The following is a 19,137-nucleotide window of genomic DNA, read 5'->3' as shown; positions in this document are numbered from 1 at the left end:
CTATAACTTTTATTAGGGTAAAAAAAAAACAGGAGGACATGATGATATTTACTATTTTTACACACCAGAGGCTTATAAATGAATTGAGAATCTAAAATATGCGTGTTAGATAATGTACAAATGGTTAACACTGTTTGTGTCATATCAGTCAGAAAAGCAGTTCTGGGCTTTTTTTTGTTGGTGTTTTTTTAGCTAAATATGTACACAGTTTGGATTAAATGAAAGTATAGTGAAATTGTTTAATTAGCATGTTTTTGTGTTTTGCTTTGGTACAGAAAAAGGTACCGAGAACCGTGGATTTTCACTGGTATTGGTACCGAATACAAAAATTTTGGTACCGTGACAACACTAACGAGATGCATATCTGAGGAAAAATGCATTGTTGGTCGGCGCCACCTAGTGTGCAGGCGTGAATTAGCAGAAGGCGAACAATCGTTTCGCACTCGGTGTGAAAGCACCGTTCTTCGGCGATTCGCATCGTGCTCAGTGTGGAAAGGCCTTTAGTTGAACCTGTGCCCATTGTCTTCCTGGTCAGGCCTTCAGAGGGGCTTCCTGGACTCGGGTTATAAGATCCTGGGTGCCGTGGCTAAAGTCCAGGAGGCGTTCCAGCCACAGGAGCCGGACTTCCCTCCTCCACCTCCAGACCTGGAGCACCTGCAGGTCAGATTCACCGCAGACTCCCGCAGCCGCATGCATTTACTTTACCAGCATGGTTTTAATCACCAGTCCCGGTTCTCCTTCAGATAAGCGACAACGCCGCCCCTCCAAAACCTCCGCTGCCAGAGGGTGAAGTGCCTCCTCCCAGACCTCCACCGCCGGAGGAGAAGGACGAGGAGTTCCCCGAACAGCAGGCCGGAGAGATGGTCAGCGAGCCCATGATGGTGGCCGCGAGGCAGCTGCACGACGAGGCCCGCAAGTGGTCCAGCAAGGTGAGTCTGCTCGAGTCTGCCGGATGGGTTTGGGTTGGTTTGTATAGATATTAAACGAGGTTTCTTGCAGGGCAATGACATCATCGGAGCTGCCAAGCGCATGGCTCTGCTGATGGCCGAGATGTCTCGACTGGTCCGGGGCGCCAGCGGGAATAAGAGGGCGCTCATCCAGTGCGCCAAAGACATCGCTAAAGCCTCAGACGAGGTCACGCTCCTCGCCAAGGAGGTCGCCAAACAGTGCACAGACAAACGCATACGAACCAACTTACTGCAGGTGAGAAGAGCAAAGAGTCCATAATGGATGATGTGTTTCAGGGTTTGAGATTTATTTAATTATATTTTTTATGATTTTCTTTTTTTTATATTGTTTTATTTTTATTTGACACTTTTTTTTTTGTTTTATTTTTTAGATGTTTTTATATTTAATTTTTTTTTTTCAGTAATTATCTTTTTATGTCAAACAGGATGCCAGCAGTACTTGATCAACAAAGGTTTTTTTATTTATTTATTTATTTTTTTACCCAGAAAGCTACCAAAAATGCTCAAAAGCAAACCAAACTGAGACCAGATTCCAGTTAAATAAATTCCAGTTCGATTTGGTTGTTTCTTTTAGGACTGCATTATTTGGGGGGGAAAAATTAACTGATTTTTCTGATTAAAAATTGCGATTGCAGTTGCTGTATAAAATGCAATTTTAAAAAAAGAAACTCCCAAGTTTGCTGTGCTTGAATGTAAGGCTGCACAATTTCGCACAAAATGTTGTTATTATATATATGACTATATAATAGTGTTATTTTACACATGTAATGTTAAAATTAATATTAATAATAATATATGTTGTATTGTTGTTGTTATATATAAAAAATATTATATATAAAAATACAAATATTAATCAAAAACAAATATTGTAATATTTAACTGTTAAATAAAAAAATATTTATGAAATATTACAAAAATTGAAGAAAAATATATATTTTTTAATAATATCAATTTCAACAGTACATCTGTAAAATTACAGCAGTAATATTTATGACTTTCTTAATTTTTTCATTTTCGAATGTTAAACCATCTAGCTTTTGGGGGAAAGTGACTCTTGTGAATCTATTCACCAAAAAGATTTGTTGAGTGTTTCTTTTTGTGCTATTTTTACTCCCCTTTCAACAAGATTCACATGCAGTTCGTTCAGAATCAGACGCCTCGTTCAGTCTCTAAACATGGATTCGTTCAACAGGTCCAACCAGTGATAGGCATGCATTCAAATGCAATCTGCTTGTATTCGTTTTGTGCTTTCTAGTGAACAAAAAATTCGATGCATGCATGGAAATGACTGAGAACGCTGATTTAACACTGCTACAATGGTTAAAATGGTCCTAAAATAGATTTGAATCAACTTTTTGGACAAGGGACAATGCAAAGAAAACTGGTTCTTTTTCAACCTTTTGACTGTTTGTTTTTGTAAAATTGACTCAATTGTGAATACACCCATTTTGAGGGATATTTTCATGTGTTTGTGTCTTTCTGCAGGTGTGTGAGAGGATTCCCACCATCAGCACACAGCTGAAGATCCTCTCCACGGTGAAGGCCACCATGTTGGGACGCACCAACATCAGCGAGGAGGAATCGGAGCAGGTCAGATCTCGCCCTCCGCTCCTCTCCGAACCCTGTTTTTAGATGAAACCGGTCTAAATGTGTGCTGGTTATCTCGCAGGCCACCGAGATGCTGGTCCATAACGCTCAGAACCTGATGCAGTCGGTGAAGGAGACGGTGAGAGAAGCCGAGGCTGCCTCCATCAAGATCCGCACTGACGCCGGGTTCACCCTGCGCTGGGTCCGCAAGACGCCCTGGTACCAGTGAGGGAGGAGCCAGCGTGGATATCCCAGCATGCACTGGGGGAAGCATTACAGTCCAGGTCCTATATGTCAAAGCAGACGTGTCGTCCACATCTGCACTAAACTATTCCAAATCAAAACCTTGTTCTTGAATGACCATGAGTTTAAAAGAAGGGACGTTAACTTGCTCGATTGCTTTTTTTCAAATGATTTATTTTGTTTTGATGGATCCCAGGTTAATATTTTTTGAGGGAAAGTTTAATTCTGGTATTTCAGAAAGGTCATAATTTCTTTTTTCATTTCTTTTTTTTACAGAAACAAAACAATCTGTGCATTTTGAAGCTGTTCATTTCTTAAGGTGTCATTTCTATATATGTATGTGTATATAGCACACACCAACAGCCTCGTTTTCACTCTTTGAATGTATTAATAAATGTCACATGCACAAACTAATATTATGTCTTCACAAACAAAAACACAAGCACAGATTTTGGATTATAAAATCCTCTGAATGTGCTTTTTATTGTAAAGTGTTTATTGTGCATATAAATCAAACTTTCATTCAGGGACGACGCTGCAAACTCATATACAAGTACTGAAATGAAGAGGGAATCAAACCTGTGACCTGGTGCTTCCTGTAATCTATGCCAAACCAGTCCGTTTGCATGATATAACCACACTCACACACACACACACACACACACTCAGCATCATGTGTTTGATATCATAACGTCATATATATGCAACACAGTGTATGCATGGTGTTTAGAGCGATGGTTACATGCGTGTGCATGATTATTGTGTTTTGGGGTTCGATCCTGTCGGATGCATGCAACGAACGCGCTACACATGTTATGATGGTAAGATTTCAGACCTTAAAAACACATATGGGTCTGTCAGCCAACCAGAATCATGGATCTATCCATGAGCCCTACTTGCATGCATGTGAAATAACCAATCATCACACATCTGGAGCCGATTTCGGCTTCCGGGTTGCAGGACGTTGCATGTGGGAAGCGAATCGCACGCGCTCGCAGCGTGCAGCAGAATCTCTGTTACTACAGACAGCCAAAGTGTGTGTGATCTGATCATGCCGACAGTCAGGTGAGAACTCACTAATGCATTGGCTATATGTATTCCAGTGGCTGTCTCTGTGCTGGTCTGCTTCCGGTTTGGGATTGTGTGTCTTCATGATGCAACGTGCTTTATTTCCTCATTTGTGACATCTTCAGAAATTCTGTTTTCGTATTCAGCTTATATATATATATATATATAGGGTTGTTTATAAATAAAATTCGTATTCTGTGTTACAAAAGGTAAACGGCTACTATTTTTTTTGTTGTAATTAGGATCCAAAAGATATGGCTATTATAATGACAATAAACACATAATTTAATGATAGTAATTAAATTATATATATATATATATATATATATATGTGTGTATGCATGGCTTTATGTGAATGAACACTTATTGTACACAATAATTAAATACATTAATTTTTGAAAGCAGAAAATGTGCACTATTTATTAACAGGGCAGTTGGTAGATTTTAAAAATGACAACTGGAAGGACAACTTCTGTTACTCCTCCAAGCAGTTATTCTGGTATTTGGTGACTCATGTGTTTGTCTTTATCAGATTGATTTAGACATGCATGTACACACACGCCACAGTAATGCACCTATTATATGCGTTGTAAACTGTAATTTATTTCCGTGATCAAAGCTGTATTTTCAGCATCATTACTCCAGTCTTCAGTGTCACATGATCTTTCAGAAATCATTCTAATATGTAACTTGTGTATCATAAATATTTAATATAATTGCTTAGCATTAGTAATATAATATTATAAAGTCTAGAGACAAATGGCACAAAAAACATGTTAACAAAATAAATTCAGGAAATATTTGGTGTAATGGTGATGAAATAAGTTTGAAAGTTAGAAACTAGATAGTTATTTTCTTTCTCTTGTTCATACATTAACAATTCCTCACATTTAACTGCATAATATATATCTATGACAAAATATAAAACTATAAGGCAGAATTGAGCACTTTGCCACGGGAATGTTGTTTTAGCATCTCTGGCCTGCAGGTGGCAGCAGCTCTCATAATTCTGCATTTCATGTGATGTACAGTGACTGCAGGTGTTTCATCTGATCAGGATCTCATATATTCTGATGTTTGTGTGTGTGTGTTCTCACTGCAGGTTTGATGAGATTGTGAAGAAGAGTAAAGTCGAATATCATGCCGGTGGATCCTCACAGAACTCTGTCAAAATTGCTCAGGTACGTCTGGAACCCACACACTCGTTATTCGGCACCATACGTGACCCTGGAGCACAAAACCAGTCATAAGGGTCAGTTTTTCAAAATTAAGATCTGAAAGCTGAATAAATAAGCTTTCCATTGATGTATGATTTGTTAGGATAGGACAATATTTGGTCGAGATACATCTATTTGAAAATCTGGAATCTGAGGGTGCAAAAAAATCAAAATATTGAGAAAATCATCTTTAAAGTTGTTCAAATGAAGTTCTTAGCAATGCATATTACTAATCAAAAATTAAGTTTTGATATATTTACAGTAGGAAATGTACAAAATATCTTCATGGAACATGATCTTTACTTAATATCCTAATGATTTTTGACCCATACAATGTATTTTTGGCTATTGCTACAAATATACCCCAGCGACTTAAGACTGCTTTTGTGCTCCAGGTCACATATACAAAATGTCTATTAGGGAATTATGGTAAGGCTGTTTTAGATCATTAATTTAAACCAGCATAATAATGTATGTTTGACATCTTCTGTCCCTCAGTGGATGATCCAGGAGCCGCATAAGGTGGCCACGTTCTTCGGCTGTATAGGTACGGATCACTTCGGTGAGATTCTGAAGCAGAAAGCGGCTGAAGCTCATGTTAACGCTCATTATTATGAACAGAGTCAAGAACCGACAGGAACCTGTGCAGCCTGCATTACTGGAGACAACAGGTCAGATATAAAACAGCCTCTTCTGCTCATTGAGGCTGCTTTTATCAAAAATACTGTAAAAATGTGAAATATTATTATAATTTAAAATATCTGTTTTCTGTGTGAATACATATTAAAATGTAATTTATTCCTGCGATGTAAAGCTACATTTTCAGCATCATTACTCCAGTCTTCAGTGTCACATGATCTTCAGAAATCATTCTAATATGCTGATTTGCTGCTCAAGAAACATTTCTGATTATTATCATGGTTGAAACAGTTGTGCTGCACAATATTTTTGTGGAAGCTGTGATACATTTTATTTTTCAGGATGAATAGAAAGTTCAAAACAGCATTTATTTGAAATAGAAATCTTTTGTAGCATTATAAATGTCTTTACTGTCACTTTTGATTATTTTAATGCATCCTTGCGGAATAAAATTTATTTATTAAAAATAAAAAAGGAATAAATCTTACCTCAATTTTGAACGGCAGAGTATAGGATTAAAGTTCATACTAAACATGAAATAAGACATCAAACCATTATAATGTACCTAAAACATTGTTTTATCCAGGGATTCACTAATATAGTCATTGCATTTTATAGCAGATAATTACAAATATGTCTAATTTAGTAAAATGATTTTGCTGAAATGAAGCATTGTAACAATGTAACTATGGTAACTGCTTAATACTCCTTTAATATTTCCTTAACTAAGGTGGACTGGTCCAATTAAAAAACAAAAAATTAATTAATTAATTATGGCTGATTCCAATAACATCTCCAATATAGTTGCATCCTTATTGATTGCATGTAGGAAGTGTAAAATGTCTATGATTTATCTGTGCACTAATGCAGTTTTCCTAAAGCGTTCAAACTTTGATTTATACTGTTTATGACAATCCAGTCTGTTCTGATTGAAAACGTGATTTTTCAGGCCCTCACTCACATGGACTGAGCCTCATCAGGAGCAATGTTTGACTATTATCGTGTGTTTGCAGGTCTCTGGTTGCAAACCTGGCAGCAGCAAACTGCTATAATAAAGAGAAACATCTGGATGTTGATAGGAACTGGAGTCTGGTGGAGAAAGCGAGAGTTTACTACATTGCAGTAAGTGCTTCACATTGGGCACCACGTGTGTTTGAATGCTCATATGGGAGAATAGAGAGATTTATCAGCAGCTGTAACTTATGCAGGAAACTACTGATGTCACTCTCTGCCCTGCAGGGCTTTTTCCTGACCGTGTCTCCAGAGTCCATCTTCAAAGTGGCCAAACACGCATCTGACAACAACAAGATCTTCGGGCTGAACATCTCAGCTCCCTTCATCAGCCAGTTCTTCAAAGAGCCGCTGATGAAGGTCATGCCGTACGTTGACATCATCTTCGGGAACGAGACGGTGAGTCTTCAGATCAGGGTGGATGGAATGGATCAGCATAGTGTCTACAGATAAAAGCTCTCATAAAGTCTTAAATGTCATGTGTGGGGGTCATTTTATTTCATATCACAATATATTAGGTTGGAGAAACCAGAGATTTCTGATCATATCAGTTGGTGTGATTAGATTAGAAAGAATATGTAGGTCTTTATTTGCTATTTACCAGAAACAAACAGGATTTACAGCCAATCAGAGTAGAGTGTTATTGGATTGCTTTCCCTTTGCATGTATCTTCTCATCGGTGGTGATGATTGCATGCTAACCGATGATGTTTGTTTTATAGGAAGCTGCTACATTTGCAAAGGAACAGGGCTTTGAGGTGAGTGAAAAATACTGTAATGCCTTTTTTCTTCTTGCACACTGAACACAAAAGAAGAAATGATCATTTTTGGATGGATTGCTCCTATAACACGCTCTCAGTACCATCTCAACATCTCGCTCTGGTGCTCGTGTTCCTGCAGACAGAAGACATCGCTGAGATCGCGAGGAGGGTTCAGTCTCTGCCCAAAGTCAATAAGAACAGGCAGAGGATCGTGGTCTTCACTCAGGGCAGAGAAGACACTGTGGCCACTGTGGGTACGTCCATCAAACAACATCTGGACGGGTTCAGATGATTTGAGTTGTCTTTAAGTTGTGTTTTCTTAACATTTGTCTGTTTGTCTTCTTTCAGGCGATAAAGTGAAAATGTTTCCTGTTTTAGACATCGACCAGAACGACATTGTCGATACTAACGGTGCTGGTGATGCTTTTGTGGGAGGTAAATGATTGGTCGGATCATTTTAGGCAATTTTTCTAGAATCGATGAAGCTTTGAGTTATTAATTCAGTATTTATTAACTGTGCACTCTTTAATATCATGCTAACAGTACACTGTATTTGCTTTTTCAGTTGCAAATAGATTATTGGAGTACGTTTTACAAGTAATTACTATTTCAGTCAGTATGTTTCATTCAATGCATTACTCGCCATTTCTTTGTAAGTATTTTGCAATTTCTGAGTGAAAAATGGTTTGGTTCACATTTTCATTTCAGTGTATATCAAATATTTAGAGTATGCATATGCATTTATAAGCAGTACTTTAAGTAGAGGAAGACTAATATAAACTTTTTGAGTACCTTCAGGGCATGCTGCTGATGACACGTACAGAGTTTTGTAACAACGCGCCAATGTGATTCGTAAAATATAGCATTTTACAACCGAAATTAAAAATGGCCAATATGGGAAAATTGGGTATTGTTCAACTCTGAATCTAAAGAGACCAGTCTTTAGATTTTTTTGGCCAAACGGTTCAGACGTTATAAGCAAAAAGAGCCATTTTTCATATCTCCAGATCACTAGGTGGCACTGTGCTGAAACTCTGCAGGTACCCTCAGGTCATGGTTATTATAACACACACCAAGTTTAGTCTGAATATGCTAAAGCATTGCAGAGATATAGCCTCAAGTCCACTTTAACAAGCTCTTCAAATTAATTTGCGCGTTATTCGAGAGCGGTTTAACTAATCAACTTGAATTTCATCATTTTTTGGCGCTATGGTCTGAAGATGATCTGGTTCGATTTTCGCAAAAATTGTAAGGTCTTGGAGAAAAATGATGTCATTCGTTTCTAGCCTTTGCGGTTCAAAAGTTATTAGCATCAATGTAAGTACAACTTTGAACAGTTGGTGGCGCTAGAGGCTTTGAGTTAGAGACTCCGAATTTGCTGTGGTTAATGTTCAGACTGTCCTCTATCCGTGTGCCAAATTTCACAACTTTTTATCATACCGTTCTGTGGGCTGCCATAGACTCAAACAGAAGAATTAGGATTAGGATGCTGCCTATGTAGGGAGAACAGTAGATATCAAGACGGCTCACTAGGTTTTGGAACAGAACCTATACATGAGCTGTATATATTTGTCTATGTGTCCTGCAGGATTCCTGTCAGAGTTGGTTCAGGAGAAGCCATTGCAGGAGTGTATCCGTGCAGGTCACTATGCCGCTAATGTCATCATCCGGCGAGTCGGCTGCACTTTCCCTGAGAAACCTGATTTCCATTAACTCCCTCACATATTTCCCAATGCGGAATCTTTCCATCTCATTTGTTTTTGTTCTGAAATTCCAGAAACACAACCTGCGTGCCTCTGCATTCGTTTACACGCGTTTCTTGTTAAAACGGGCATTTATCAGGATTGCGACGACCACAATATACACTTCGATGATTTAGTGTTAAAGTAGTTTGTCTTCCATCTGTTTTTATGCTACATTGCAAGAACATTTCTATATTTAATCTATTATATCCTTTTAAGTAAGTGCATTTATATGTCTCAAAAATAATACAAGTAAAATTAAAGTAACAGGATTATATAATAGGATTGTTGCCTAGCAAGTCGATGTCTTTCAGGTCAATATTGTTACTTTGAAATACCAAATTGTATCTTAAGCGCACAATCTTTAAATATGCATAAGTTGTATCTGATGTGGGAATTTTTTTTCCTCTTTCCACTTCTGGAACAGGACCGTTCAACTGACCACTTTAATAAAAAGATTTTAATTGTTCCAAAGTTGTACATCTCTTTTTTTAATTGTTTTTTTATTGTGTGTCAGTGCTATTTTAGTACCAACATAATTTTTAAGTTATTTTATTTTATTTTCCATTTTCATTTTAGTTAAAATTTTAGTCATTTTGATGTGTTTTTGTCGTTATTTATTTATTTTTAAATATATCTACAGTGTATAGTTTAAAAAAAATTGTATTTAGTTATTTTAGTACATTAAGTTAAACTAAATAAAAAAATTTGAAATGTTGCTTTGGCAACTAACTGTAACAAAATAAGTAACATTAAGTAATGGTTTTTTCTTTTTATTTCAAGTAATATTTTTTTCCCCTGGTTTTAGTTAACTGTAGTAATCCTTGTGCGTGCGTGTGTGTGCGTGTGTATCCTCATAATTTGATAGGAAGAAGCTCTAATACCTGGAAAAAGCTTTCTCTTAGCATTCCCTCTTACACATTTCATTTGCATAAAATCAAACTAAACTAAAATGTACTTAAAACTTTAACACTCTTCACTGGCTGCTCAACCAGTGCCATTGTGTACATCACAAAATGCAAACAGAAATAGTCTCATCTAATATTTGTAAATGTTTTCAGTTGGCATGTTTAAGTATCTGTGCTCTCGTCCGCTCGTGTGTTTTGAGCTCTTCTCTGCTCCAGCAGGTGTGTGTCCAGCTCTCTCAGCTGCTTCAGGAAGCCCCAGTTCGGGATGATGCGGCGCCGGCGTTTGACGTGGTCGATTGCGTCTACAACCGTCATGTTCTCGTAGATCATCAAGAAGGCCAGGAAGAGTGTGGCGGAGCGACTGCGGCCCATCACGCAGTGAATTAGAAGCTTATCTGGAGAAATAAACACCAAGATGACACAAGCTCACCCATGCAGTGCCAGTAACTAGAAGTCAAGAGTTTCGGACACATCTCCTTGTTTTTTGAGTATGTGCCACATGTTAAAAGAAGCGATGAAAACTCTCAGAATAACACCGATGTAGGACTGGGAATGATGTTGTGACTGGAAGAAAGTGGCACAAATGAAAACTTCTTTATTGTCAAGATTCCAGCTCTGCTCAGTCTTGGACTTTCATCAACCGATTTCATCCAACCAAATTAAACACTACTGAAGGAGGAACAAGTGTAAGGAGCACTTCATGTTTCTCCTTCAATATATATTCCATCTCATTCATTTAAATGATTTTGCATTTAAAATTGTAGCTTTGTAAAGAAATTCATTCAAGCAGAAGACTTTAGATCAGTGGTTCTCAACCTTTTTGACTCCAAGGTCCTCCATTGTCCACAACAAAAAATTTATTTTCCCCCCAAATTAACTCTTTATGCCAAACTAAATATCTAATATATGTATAAATATTAGTAAAAGTAAATGTAAAACGGATCCCATTCTTTTAAACCACTGAATTTGCATGACTTTCCCAGTCCGTGATTTACTGGATAAGGGTTTTAAAAAATATTTTTACTCACAATTTCTACTTGCATATTCAGTCAACTATGCATATTCTTTTCCAGGGTCTAGAAATCACACTTTTAAAATGAGGCTTTCTCAAATATCCAGGTTTTCCAAGACTTTTCCAAGAATCCTTATCCTTTAAAAAAAATAAAAAATCAGTGGGGTGAATTAAAATAAGAAATATCTTGATTCTTTGGTTGTTTTAGCTTATTTGAAGACTTGTTTAAATCTTTTTAATGCCCCTTGGAAGTTTGCTGAGGGCCCCTGGTTGAGAACCACTGCTTTAGTGAATAATGTTGTGTTTCAGCTCACTCTGGGGGTTTCTGAGGGTCTGGTGGATGTGTTCTGCAGCAGAATAGAAGTACTGGCTGAGGTTGAATGTGGGAACGTCCTCCGCCGTGATCCCGAGGTAATGCACGTCCATGTCTCTGTAGTATTCAGCGCCGGTATCCACACTGTTCCACTCGCCCTCCGCAGTGTTCAGGATGTGCGTGACGCCCATCGTCTTCAGCTTGTATCGGTCCTTTGCTATCTCTCTTCACAGAAACAAAACAGCTTAGACTAGTCCATGTTCAGCCCAAGTCCCCTGTTCTAAGAACGATGACTATAAAAATCGTTCTAACTCTATTCCACATTTTTGCATCAGTTTAGAACTGACTGATGTATTTTGGCCAGAAACTACGCCAGTTTAAAGTTAAAGCATCTTGATGGATTTGTTTCTTACAAACACGCAGCTTTTGTCTTCTCCAGATGTTCACTGATGGACTGGAGTGCTGTGGATTATTGTGATGTTTTTATCAGCTGTTTGGACTCTCATTCTGACGGCACCCATTCACTGCAGAGCATCCATTGCTGAGACACTGATGCAGTGCTACATTTCTCCAAATCTCATCTACTTATTGGATGGCCTGAAAGTGAGTGCATTTTCAGCACTTTTGCATTTTTGATTAAACTATTCCTTTAAGAAATTGTAAATAAATCATAGAATTGCAGTTTACAGTATGATGTAGGACAAACAAACAGCTCTGACTTTTGAGATAGTTTCAGGAAAATAATCAGTTGACTTACTGTATAGCTGCAGGGCAAATGTTATTGACTGGATTTAGTATGCATCCTTTTCATGTATCCTGCATTATTAGCATCCAAACTGATATTAAGGTTAGTCAAACAAAACAACTCACTCATTTCCTATGTAGACGTTGGGCCAGACCTCATTGACGTGTGTGTAAGTGACGCTGCCATGCGTGAGGTGTTTCTCCAGCTCGTAGCCATTTGGTGTCACATATTCCTCTTTCTCTTCAGAAACCTCAGACTTCACTCCAAATTTCCTTCTTGAGGTCATCTTCAATCACGCATTCGATTAAAATTCGAGAGTAAAAATGAGACCCAAAATCAGAAGCTCAGATGAAAACCAGGTCGAACACAGAACTACGACTTATGTTACGTGTAAATCAATAGCTGGATGTTGTTTGATCATCCTGAGGAGTCCCAGTGTCGCTTCTGACTTCAATATCTGTCTCTTTCTCTGTATTTATGTGTTCAGGTTGGGTTGAGAGGTGCTGAGCTGAGTCGACTGCTTTGGTCTGACGATGGGCCCGGAGGTGGGTGTTAAATCCTGGGTTATTTTTAGAGATCCGTTCCCTCTTTCTCTCACTAGAGAGAGCTGAACCCCCAAAACACACATTCACACATTTCCCTGCAAATTTCTACACATACAAAACTGAACACCACAGTACACAAGTGAACCCAAATAAATGCTGAGAACTGTGATCAAGCATCATGATTTAGGATTATTGTCCTTAAGGTTTGAGCCAGAGCTGTTTGTTTGTTCTACATCATATTGTAAATGGCAATTCTATGATTTGTTTACAATTTCTTACAGGAATAGTTTGCAGAAAAATGAAAATTAGCAGAAAATGTACTCACCCTCGGGCCATCCAAGATGTAGATGAGTTTGTTTCTTCATCAGATTTGGAGAAATGTAGCATCAGTATCTCAGCAGTGGATCCTCTGCAGTGAATGGGTGCCGTCAGAATGAGAGTCCAAACAGCTGATAAAAACATCTTTAGTGGGGCAAGAAAAAATCTTCTTGTTTTCCCTTTGAATAAAGATGATTTTTCTTACTCCCCTGACAGTTATTTTCTTCTTGAGCAAAAGAAAAAATACTATTTTCTTGATTTCTTGATTTAAGAATGTTTACTGGAAAACAACACAAATATACTGAATAAGAAAATAATTTTTTGTCAGAGAGGAAACTAAGTTTTCTGTCTTTCTACTTTGTTTTTTGAAGTATTTGACACTTCAATTCTCATAAAATCAGGAAGAAATAAATTCTTTTTATTTCTTTTTAAAATGTCTTTTTTTATTCTTTTTATAGCAGCAAAAACTGTTTCCAACGTTGATAATAAATCAGCATATTAGAATGATTTCTGAAGATCATGTGACACTGAAGACTGGAGTAATGATACTGAAAATACAGCTGCGCATCACAGAAATAAATTAGATTTTAAAGTATATTAAAATTAAAAAAAATTCTTTTGCATTTTACACAATATTACTGTTTTTTTCTGCATTTTTGATTAAAAAAAATGTAGCCTTGATGAGTATAAGGGACTTAAAAAAAAACATTACAAATCTTACTGATCCCAAACTTTTGAACAGCAGTGTATATATATGTTGAATTAAATCAAGAGCTTATTAAAAAAATAAAAAGCAGCTGTGCAGCAAAGCAAATTAACTCACTTGCGTACAGAACTTCAGAAATAAAATGTACAGTAAAATATCAAGTCAACATGAAATCATAATGGACTTCATTTACTTTAATACATTATAATAGAATTAATCAGTGCATGTTATTCTCATTTTCATTTCATTGTTTATATTTAAAAACAATTTTAAAACAACCCAAGGTTGACCAAAGTGCTGTACAGAGACAATATGATCGATAAATAAAACAGACTTTGCACATATTCTGAAGGGGAGGGTGTTTGTTTTCATAATGTTTGTCTAAACTATAAATATATATATAATTAAATATATTTAGTCATTTAATCAATATTAAAATATTTAGTCATTGTATTAGGCTGTAAATTCTCACTTCAAATAATTGATAAAGCAACACGATGTCATTTTTTAAATATTTATTTTAAGCTTTTAAAATGCGTGACCTACTTTAATGTACAGTATCTGTCACACTGTGTGAATCTGTGGTGTTTTGGTCCTGTTGTATGTAGTGTGTGATGGTCCAGAGTCTGCTGTACATTTACTGGAGGTAGTGTGTTGTGTTTGTGAGGTGATTATACATGTGTGAGTGAAGAAATGATTACTGGACTGCCCCTTGGCACAAGTTTAGTCAAACTGCATGATATATCTGTTTGTCTGTTTTGTCTTTTTAATCACAGATTTATAGCAAACCCTTTTCACTTTTCACTGACTATCTCTCTGTATCATGCTGTATTTACTCTCATACTGAAAGTGCATAGACATGTTTGCATATGAAGTGCATGTTCAAGCCTTTCACTGCAGACAGAATTCACAGTATTTACCCAAAATCCACTGAAATATTAACTGAATAGACATGTCAGATATCTCTGCATCTTCAGTGGATCCTGGAAGCCTCTTCATCGACTCTTAGCAGTCTATTATCCTAACCATCCCTAATAAGTGACTGATTTAACACTCTACATAGGGCACAACTCTATGTGATAATAGAGGAGACTGAGATATGCTTAACACACAAATATTGGTAGCAATAATCTGCATTTTTAGCTAGATATATGTAAATATAAAACAATCTAGTTAAAATGGACTATATCAACCAGTATTTGTGTATAAGCATACATATTACATTTTTTATTTAAATGAATAGTTCACCCAAAAATGAAAATGTGCTGAAAATGTGCTCATCCTCAGGCCATCCAAGATTAGGATGAGTTTGTTTCTTCATCAGGTTTGGAGAAATGTAGCACTGCATCAGTGTCTCAGCAATGGATGCTCTGCAGTGAATGGGTGCCGTCAGAATGAGAGTCCAAACAGCTGATAAAAACATCACAAGTAATCCACACCACTCCAGTCCATCAGTTAACATCTGGAGAAGACAAAAGCTGAAACAAATCTATCATTAAGACGTTTTTAACTAAATTATGAGTCCATAATATCCATAATAACGCTTCCTCCAGTGAAAAAGCCATTTCATCTGTTTACAAGCCAAACAGCTCTAAACAAATACGTCAGTGGATTTTGATGTGAGAGACAACAGGAGATGGACTTTTTCACTGGAGGAAGCGTTATTATGGACTCGTATTTTAGTTAAAAACGTCTTAATGCTGGATTTGTTTCAGCTTTTGTCTTCTCCAGATGTTAACTGATGGACTGGAGTGCTGTGGATTATTGTGATGTTTTTATCAGCTGTTTGGACTCTCATTCTGACGGCACCCATTCACTGCAGAGCATCCATTGCTGAGACACTGATGCAATGCTACATTTCTCCAAATCTGATGAAGAAACAAACTCACCTACATCTCGGATGACCCGAGGGTGAGAACATATTCAGCAAATTTTCATTTTTGGGTAAACTATTCCTTTAGGAGAAAAAATAACTTTTCCTTTTGCATAAGCTCCTCCCACAATCAAATCTCATTGGTCCAAATTCCAGCTCCACATTACTGTAAGCATCACATATTGATTGCATTTATGTTTTCGCGTTCAGTGTGGAGAATCAAAGCACTTGTCACATGCGGCCTGGTTAGGACGCGGTGTCGTGATCGTTCATCACGTGGTCAGTCCTGTAGTTGTTTGCTCACAGCAGGACACATCGTCTGTGCTTCTTCTTCCTCTGCAGGTCCAGGTCCAGCAGCAGAGCCAGGAAGTTTCTGTTGGGATAGATGGCTCGTTTCTGGATGATGCGCCGTATGGCCGCGTGCAGAGGCATGTCGTGATAGAGCATCAGGTACGCCAGCACCAGCGACGAGGAGCGGCTCATTCCCATGATGCAGTGCACCAGAACTTTTCCTAAGGTGGAAGGCAAAGATCTGGTTACAAACGGACTTTATGGTTTTAATAGAAGACGTGACAGCAGCCTCTCATTCTTGCCAGTTCCTCGCTGGTAAAAATAAAACCCACAATTCATTGCAATGATTCATTTGATGGCCTTGAGCTCACTGCTAATAATACAGCTGTTTCTACAGACACTGCAGACGAGACGCACCTCGAGTCCAGCAACACAACCTTCAGTGAGTAAAACACTTCAGCCTCATGCTGTAATGCTTTTTTTGAAAGAAGGCTGCGTTTAATTGAGAGTAAAAATTGTGAAATATTATTACAATTGAAAACAGCTGTTTTCTATGTGAATATCTGTTAAAGTATAATTTATTTCTGCGATCAACGTTGAATTTTCAGCATCATTACTCCAGTCTTCAGTGTCACATGATCCTTCAGAAATCATTCTAATATTCTGATTTGCTGCTCAAGAAACATTTCTGATTATTATCAGTGTTGAAAACAATTGTGCTGCACAATATTTTTGTGCAAACTGATACATTTTATTTTTCAGGATGAATAGAAAGTTCAAAAGAACAGCATTTATTTGAAATAGAAATCTTTTGTAACATTATAAATGTCTTTACTGTCACTTTCGATCAATTTAATGCATCCTTGTTGTATAAAAGTATAAATGTCTTTAAAGAAAAAAAAATTCTGACCTCCAAACTTTTGAATAGTAGTGTGTAAAGTGCAAATTTATCTTGAATTAACATGTCTTGATAGTTTCACTAGAAAACAACACAAAACTACTTTTTGCAACAAATAAAAAAGCATTTGCAACACATTTTATTTCAGTAATGTATTGCGAGTGAAACATTCAACGCTGACAAAATGTAGGACAAGACTTGATTTTCTCCTTAAACTTTTCTTATCAGAATTTTTGACCTGAATGTAGAGGCTGAAGTTTAAGTTCATCCTCCAGAGAATCTCCACGGATTCCAAAAAACAAAATAAATACAAAAAAAAATTATTTTTGTATAATTTTTTGATACTGTATGATTGCCGAATTTAGAGTGCTTAAATTGCTATTTGGCTATTGGTTAACACATATAACCTACACCACGTCTCCTGAAAATAAAAGTCTTTACAGAGGCAGAGCAATTACATTTTTATGGAAGATTATGTAGACTTTTTATTTTTAATATCGTGCACTGATTAATCATACACAGTAAGTCCAGGAGCATGCTCAGAAAGTCATTAGGGTCAAGACTGTAGTGCACAAGCGGTTTTACTTCTACTAGTGAATTCTTCAGTGATTTAAAGTGATTTCTTCTTACCATCAGGAGTGTTGAGAGCTTTATGAATGAATTCTGCTGCCGGTTTGAAGTAAACGTCCAAATCGAAGTGTGTGGAGTCGTCAGCGGGGATCCCGCAGTACACAAAACTAGTGCCGTAGTAGTTCTGGTCCCCGATGCTTCCTCTCTTGGTGTGAGCGGCGTTCAGAATGTGAGTGATGCCGAGTTTCTGCAGGGCGCTTCGGTTCTGCGCTATTCCTCTGACGGGAAAATGATAAATACATCATCAGAAGATGATTAGAAATGACAGGAGATTGCAACCTGTATGGTCACATATCAAAGTCAAAATTGACCAGGTTTGCTTTCTTTAAGGAAGATTTCAGCCAAATTTCACCTCCATTCTAATCAAGTGTTATTTTAGTATAATTGGAAATAATATGAAAAAGATATTATTTTTAATTTTAGTAAAATTTTATTTGTGTGTGTGTGTGTGTGTGTATGTGTTTTTGTAATTTTTATTAGTTTTTAAAAATATGTATATATATATGTTTTGTTAATTTTATATGTATTGGTTTTAGTTTAGTTTTAGTTATTTCACTACTTGAAGTTAAACTACAGACAAATGAGAAATACTTGGCAACTAGCTAAAATAAAATAATAATTTCATTTATTTAATTATTTAATTTAGTCATTATTATTTTAAAAATAAATCAAGAAATAAAAGTTCTTAAAGAAATCATTTTAAAAATGATTTAAAATTATTACAAAATATTTAATTTTATAAAAATAAATATATCATTTTTAAATATTTTAATTTATTTCAGTTAACGTTTTAGTTTTAGTTAACTATAATAACCCTGATTCTAGTTTAAAGCGTCCAGTTTTCACCATCCAATCAATTGCTTATGGATAAAATCTTCTGCCTTATTTAGTCTTGTTGAAAATTCTATTTCACTTGGTAATCCATCAGTTTATGGAAGTAAAATGTTTTGTGAACGTATAGTTTAAAGTGGTCTGTTGATCTCAGTGTTGTGAGGTCTGCTTTAAAAAGCCAAAACAGTATAAATATGACTTCTAGCTGTCAAAGCCAACAGTCAAGCAGCTTGTATACTCACACGTTGCCGATGTACAGGTTTGGCCAGACCTCATCGATTTGGTGCAAGTTTAACTTACACGAGTCCAAAACTTTCTCCAGGTCCTTGACTGACAGATACTCTTTGCTGCTATATTTACGGGCCATCGCTTCTTTCCTGAATTACCCGCCAAAAGATGAAGAGAGTGTGTTTATAATGATCCAGCGCTCCTGACTCGTGGCTCTCGCACTGATCCCACACAACAGCTGCTACCCAGTTTAGTGCTTCAGTGAGCAGATAGTCTTACTGACGGAGACATGATGTACACACACTCACACACTCCATGAATGCACTGCAAACAGGCAGATCTGACCTGTATACCTTTTCTGTTATGTTTTCTTTCACAGTTTATAATGAGTGCATCTGTCAAGCTCCAAAAAGGCATTTAAAAAAATGTGGTCATTATTCACTGATAATCTTCTTTTTCACATCTGCATTCCGATTCAGAAACTGGTGCGTCGGAAATCATGCAGCTCTGCTCTGTACAAGATCTTTTTGGAGATTACCAAACAATAAAAACTGTTATTTAATGCAAATGCGTAGCATAAAGATTTACAGAAATGAAGATTCTC

General features: G+C 36.9%; 4 protein-coding genes across 4 annotated transcripts in view; 2 read left to right on the top strand and 2 right to left on the bottom strand.

Moving 5' to 3' along the window:
- Window positions 1–2,900, top strand: part of LOC107676424 (vinculin) — a 33,612-nt gene extending 30,712 nt beyond the window's left edge. The window contains exons 17-21 of the mRNA XM_016470969.1: window positions 536–660; window positions 744–929; window positions 1,000–1,203; window positions 2,454–2,558; window positions 2,638–2,900. Of these exons, the coding sequence (XP_016326455.1) occupies window positions 536–660; window positions 744–929; window positions 1,000–1,203; window positions 2,454–2,558; window positions 2,638–2,784 (767 nt within the window). The 3' untranslated portion in view covers window positions 2,785–2,900. The remainder of the gene's footprint in view (window positions 1–535; window positions 661–743; window positions 930–999; window positions 1,204–2,453; window positions 2,559–2,637) is intronic.
- Window positions 2,901–3,849: 949 nt separating this feature from the next.
- Window positions 3,850–9,272, top strand: LOC107676413 (adenosine kinase-like). Its single transcript, XM_016470952.1, has 9 exons — window positions 3,850–3,863; window positions 4,969–5,047; window positions 5,582–5,754; window positions 6,736–6,844; window positions 6,962–7,132; window positions 7,455–7,490; window positions 7,633–7,747; window positions 7,842–7,928; window positions 9,082–9,272. Exons 1-9 carry the CDS (start codon window positions 3,850–3,852, stop codon window positions 9,204–9,206), a joined length of 909 nt encoding a protein of 302 aa, XP_016326438.1. The 3' UTR covers window positions 9,207–9,272.
- A 766-nt stretch (window positions 9,273–10,038) lies between these two features.
- On the bottom strand, window positions 10,039–12,724 carry LOC107676425 (dual specificity phosphatase DUPD1). The gene is made up of 3 exons (XM_016470970.1): window positions 12,339–12,724; window positions 11,470–11,693; window positions 10,039–10,538 (listed from the first exon to the last, which is right to left on the bottom strand). Exons 1-3 carry the CDS (start codon window positions 12,497–12,499, stop codon window positions 10,306–10,308), a joined length of 618 nt encoding a protein of 205 aa, XP_016326456.1. The 5' UTR covers window positions 12,500–12,724; the 3' UTR covers window positions 10,039–10,305.
- A 3,060-nt stretch (window positions 12,725–15,784) lies between these two features.
- On the bottom strand, window positions 15,785–18,689 carry LOC107676426 (dual specificity protein phosphatase 13-like). Its single transcript, XM_016470971.1, has 3 exons — window positions 18,548–18,689; window positions 17,475–17,692; window positions 15,785–16,167 (listed from the first exon to the last, which is right to left on the bottom strand). Exons 1-3 carry the CDS (start codon window positions 18,670–18,672, stop codon window positions 15,956–15,958), a joined length of 555 nt encoding a protein of 184 aa, XP_016326457.1. The 5' UTR covers window positions 18,673–18,689; the 3' UTR covers window positions 15,785–15,955.
- Between the last annotated feature and the right edge of the window lie 448 nt (window positions 18,690–19,137).

This window comes from Sinocyclocheilus anshuiensis, unplaced genomic scaffold, assembly GCF_001515605.1.
Source record: "Sinocyclocheilus anshuiensis isolate Anshui unplaced genomic scaffold, SAMN03320099.WGS_v1.1 scaffold2270, whole genome shotgun sequence".
Taxonomy (NCBI): Eukaryota; Metazoa; Chordata; class Actinopteri; order Cypriniformes; family Cyprinidae; genus Sinocyclocheilus; species Sinocyclocheilus anshuiensis.
Note: the sequence above shows the minus strand (reverse complement) of the source record. Positions and strands in the feature narration are given on the sequence as shown.